The 5,501-nt window shown below is 25.2% G+C and overlaps 1 protein-coding gene across 1 annotated transcript; it reads left to right on the top strand.

Annotated features, from left to right (window-relative positions):
* Positions 1-934: 934 nt before the first annotated feature.
* LOC112591912 (THAP domain-containing protein 2-like) lies at positions 935-5,275 on the top strand (the record flags this gene model as incomplete). Its single annotated transcript, XM_025335853.1, has 4 exons — positions 935-1,023; positions 1,139-1,386; positions 1,455-1,583; positions 5,180-5,275. Coding segments are annotated over exons 1-4 (562 nt in total), but the record flags the coding sequence as incomplete, so codon positions are not given.
* Positions 5,276-5,501: the final 226 nt, after the last annotated feature.

The raw sequence follows: 5,501 nt of genomic DNA, 5'->3' as shown, positions 1-5,501 counted from the left end.
ATATAATATTTATTGAATGCCTAATTTTTCAGGTATTTTATTTTGTATTATTGTTAGTTTATAATTAAGATAAAGTATTAAAAGTTCCAAAAATTAAAGTGTAATTTTCCTTTAGTTGATGTCTTTTTTAAGGGCAATATTTCATTGAAAAGACATTTATAATTATTTTTTTAGAGCATTTTTGATAGCTTTAAGAGCATTTATATCCGAGATCTAATTTTTAATGTACAATCTATATTTATTTTATTTTTATAATAATGATAATGATAATAATTAGACTAATAAAAGTGCGTAAAGTATGTAACACACTATAGACCTAAATTGGAAAAAGAGCTTCTAAAAATAAACTCCTAAAGCCCACCTAAATAATTACTAACATTACCACGTCAATCATCAGTATAATAAATAATATTAATATGTGTTTATTGATATCTCTAGTTTTCATTTTTGTTTTCAACCATATTTACGCCTATATAGTATACCCTGGATAATATGTGCATTCCAGGATATTATAATTGCTTGCTAATTGTTGTGTTATTTGTTACGGAGTCACATATAAAATAATAATAACTGACAACCTGTAACTGGTGCGCTGACGCTTCTGCTGCTACCACCCCCAAGACCGAGCGCTGTAACCCCACTCGTGAGTCTTATCAGAAAATCAACTTTCGGCAGCCGTTCGGCAGTAGTCGACCTATATACCTACCCATCGGTTGCCTCCATTGATTTCCGTCGTATAGTCTTCGTCAGCCGAGACAAACGTATATCTTGAAACGCGTGCCGCTGGTGGTCATTCCTACTATTAGATCAAATCACTCAACAATACTTAATTAAATTTTTTTCCAAAAAAATATCTGAGTTTTAAATTTATTTACGTTTTCATTAAATTGTTTTTCCTATAATTTACTCAAAATTATATATTATCAAAATTAACATGCCGACATACCATAACAAGAAAAACTTCAACCTGTGTGTGGTGTGCTGTAAGTCCACAAAAAAAGGATTTGATATTTCTTTGCACAAGTAAGTGTTGTTCAAATTTTGTTACCTTTTACATACACTCCGTTCACTTTTTTTTTTTTTTTTTTGTCAATTTTGATTGAAAAATTATACTTTATAAAAATCCATCTGTCATTAGATTTCCCAAAAAACAAGCCAGACGAGAAATTTGGCTTAAAAATTGCGGATTGGTAGAGAAGGACATAAAATCTTATACCAAGTTGTGTTCTTCTCATTTTGAAAAAGATTGTGTAATCCTAACCGGTATCAGAAGAGTATTGACAAGGTCTGCAGTCCCTGTTATTTTTGAGGAGAATATTAAACATAAAAAAAAACAAAAAAAAAACAAGAAAACAAGTCAACATTCTCCAATTATGACAAAAACCGGTAAGATTGTTTTTATATATCTACTTACTGATTAATGACTTAATAATTATTTTATTTTCATTGAATAGGAGATCAGTCTTTAATTACAAGAAGTTATAGCAAAGTTTATTTTATCCTGGTATCAGATCATAATTTAGTTCAAAATTCTATTCCCACGGCTACAGTTACTCATGGCACTCAGATATCCAGGCAATCAGGTTAGATTATTTTTTATAATATTTATTGAATAAGCAAAATAAACAATAATTACCTTAATGAGTCTGTTATTTAAATTTCATTACAAATACATTTATGAGCTTTAAAACTCAACTCGTCTTTAAATACAAATAATATTTAGGTAATTATAATTTATAATTGATAAACGTTGCAAGAGAGTAAGCGGAGTATGCTATGATACCCACTATACAAAATAGAAAGTTTTCTACATACGACACTTTTTAGATTCTGAGTGAAGCGAGTCATTATGTATAATATATCGCACCAAGAATACTTCATAATAATTCCGTGTAAAAAAGATGAATTAAAAAAAATTGAATAAGTAATGATTAAATCTTTAAAAGACGTGATATAATATGAAAACTAAGTAAAATGCCATTTTATAATATTAGAAAATACTTAAGACGACAAATAAGATCAATTGTAAAATTAAATACTTAGTCAACATATTGTTTATAAATTATTAACTACGAAAAATACTATAGTGTTTACTTATTTGTATTTTTTTAAGTACCTACACTTACAAGTCCTGCCAAGCAGTTAAACAATATGTTGACTAAGTACTTATTGAACTTCTTAATTAATCTTATTTGTCCACATAGGTATTTGTTATCTCATCTTATAAAATTGCATTTTATTTAGTTTCCATATTATATCACGTCTTTTAATGATTTAATCATTACTTATTTAAATTTTTTTAACTTAGCTTTTTTTATACGGAGTTAATATGAAGTTTTTTGGTGTGATATCAGCTATTATAATATAAAAAAAGTCACAATTTTGTTTGACTTACTATTATTAATTTTTTTTCAACAATGTACGCTCCTTTTTATACTTAATTTTCCTTTTCTTTTTTTTATCCTTTTTATTAATTAAAGCCATTATTAATATTATTATATATTATATTCAGTGGCGGCTCGTGGCTCTTGTAAATGGTGAGACAGATATTTAGTGAATGCAACATACAAATATACAATATATACTATATAGGTATATGCACCTATATGAACAGTATTTTGTTATAATTTCATATTTATGTAAATATAAATCTAAAACCAAATACTTACAGTAATAATAGAATATTGTATTATTCGCTTCATTTTTTAAGTATTCTGTATTTAATAATGTAATAGAAAATATTAAAAAATTAGCGAATAACGTATAACGATTATTATATAAATCGTAATAACGTTAAAACTTAAAACTGTTAGACTTTAACATAGAACTTATATGGATTTGTGGATTTATATCACTTAAATCATAGACATAGAATATAGATTACCTACATTATTTTTTAATATTATTATTATTATTACTTTTATTTTTATTTTATTCATCAATCGCCGTACGCCCGTACGTCACGCGTCGCCGATGCTACAATAAGAGCAGTGGGGATCGATAAGCGGCGGATCAGTAGGGACATATGGGAGATGGTAAACTGCGGCAAAATTTACCTTTTTCTAAAAGTCGATATGTGAACTGCGGCAAAAAAATAATTAAGATTATACAATCTGCGACAAAACCGATAAGATACATCATACAAACTGCGGCAATTTATTTTATATACTTATACACGTTTATTGTTTAATTAGGTATAATACGTATTACGTGTTATGGCAGCTATTAGTATCTCTTAAAGTACTAGGCGTAAAAATAAAGAAAACCCAATTTTTAAAATTGAAAAATATATTATTAAAAATTAGATCGTAATGATTGTATAATCAAAAAACCAATTTTAAAATTAAAAAATATTATTATTATATTAAAAATTATTTAAAAAAATTGTTTAATTAAAAAAAATAAATAAATAATAATACAATAGGTATCTAATTAAATTGCCGCAGTTTGTATGATATATCTTTCGGTTTTGTGGCAGATTATATAATCTTAATTTTTTTTTTGTCGCAGTTTACATATCGACTTTTTGAAAAGGGTAAATTTTGCCGCAGTTTACATACAGCCGGACATATGATATTTTACGATATTTTCGTTGCATACGCAAAATCGGTTTTAAACATTATTGACTATAAATTTTAATTTATTTAACCAATCTACTTGCGAGTTCCTCTGTTCCTATCTGCACAATGATTCTGATCGATTTATACCTTATCTAACTTCATATTATGTTCAGTCATTTTCACTGTAGAGCAGGCCGATGGATTAACAAAAATTAGCACGGTATTTCAATGGTACAACTCGGTTTCCTTTTATTATATTATGTTAGTGGCTATTACGCTATTTTTTTTTTTTTTTACTTAGTTTCGCGCCACTACTGTCGCGCTGGATGATAGAGTTAATGTGAAAGTTCCTAATTTTTAATAATTTTGTTTGTGACTTCTTGAAATATTTGCTACTTTTTAACATACTTTTCTCTCTATGATGATAATTGTTCATATTTAATTTAAGTATACTTTTTGTTTATTAAATACGAACTTAAGCTTGGGTATTTCTACTTGCACTATTTCCACCACAACACTATAATAATTAGTAACATCTCAAAAAATGATTCAATAAGTTTAAGTATACTATTATCCATTCTCTAGTACTTATGTGAAATAGTGTTAAATTTATCATTATTGTATCGTCACAAATGTATAATGTGTTCAAGTAGTGAATGTGTTTCTTAAAATTTTTATTTAGGTACTCAACCTTCTTTTTTATCATCAATACTTAAATATTAAATTACAAACATACTATTAGTAAAATGTAGAAATAATTTGAATTAGTAAATAAATATAAATATTTGTTTGTTAATTAACTAAACGAATCTATATAAATTAATGATACGTATGTATAAAAAAAGAGTATTAGAGTCTCTATAGATATGTTTGATAAAAAGTAAAATAGTATATTATAATTAGAGGTTAGAATAATATTCTTTTGCATATTTTTTTGAGTCTGCAATAAAATTTCTGTTTGAAATCTATAAAAATTAAGAATCATATAATGGCAAAAGATTTTTTTGCATGTTTGAGAATATTTTAAGATAAAAAAAATATTTTGTATAAAAAAGAATATTAATCAATTAATTTTATATAATTTGGATATTTTGTGTTGTATGGACGAAAATTATTAATAATACTAAATAAGTTTTTAGTCCGTTATTATTGATATATAACTATAAATGAAATAACAATATGGAATGAATGAATACAATTTTAAGTTAATATTTTTTTTAAATTAAATTATAAGGTACTTACCTATAATTGATTATTTAAATAAACAAAAAAAAAATTCAGTAAACATATAGAATTGTATCATAATTAATGACCTTTATGTATCAATAATTAGATTGTATTTTTTTAAATATAAAAACATGTTTTGAATTTAGAAGAATATATTACTGTAAAAGCATATTTTTTGCATATTTAACTACAATTTTTAAAGAATATTATCAATTTTTAAGGGAATATTAATCCAACATCTAATTATAATGTATAGTTTAATAGAAAATTATATAATAATAGATAATCTTAGCTATTTACTTAGATATTTGGTATGCAGTCAAAATAACAGATATATTCCAAAATGTTATCAAAGACTCAAACAAATTTTCTCATGTATTTTCTAATTTTAGAAGCTATACTACAAACACAGGTTGATGATCTGGAAAATCCAGCTGCTAATGTTATACCAATGTGGACTTTGTGTCAATTTACTGCGCAATTGACAGGTAAAATATAATATTCACCCATAATATAGTCTATTATATAATATCCATAAATTCGATGATTTAAATTGATAAATGGTCAAAATTTTAGGATAAAATTATTACTCTTCAATGTTCTTTAATAAGGTTCGTAAGTTAAAATGTGTATTTATGTTTTGTTAAGTTAGTTAAGATTGTTATTATGGAAGTGAAATGATCATAATAATTATAATGAAATAAAATAAAAACA

This window comes from Melanaphis sacchari, unplaced genomic scaffold, assembly GCF_002803265.2.
Source record: "Melanaphis sacchari strain LSU unplaced genomic scaffold, SCAv2.0 Contig1475_pilon_pilon, whole genome shotgun sequence".
NCBI classification, from domain to species: Eukaryota; Metazoa; Arthropoda; class Insecta; order Hemiptera; family Aphididae; genus Melanaphis; species Melanaphis sacchari.
This window is presented reverse-complemented; position numbering and strand designations above follow the sequence as displayed.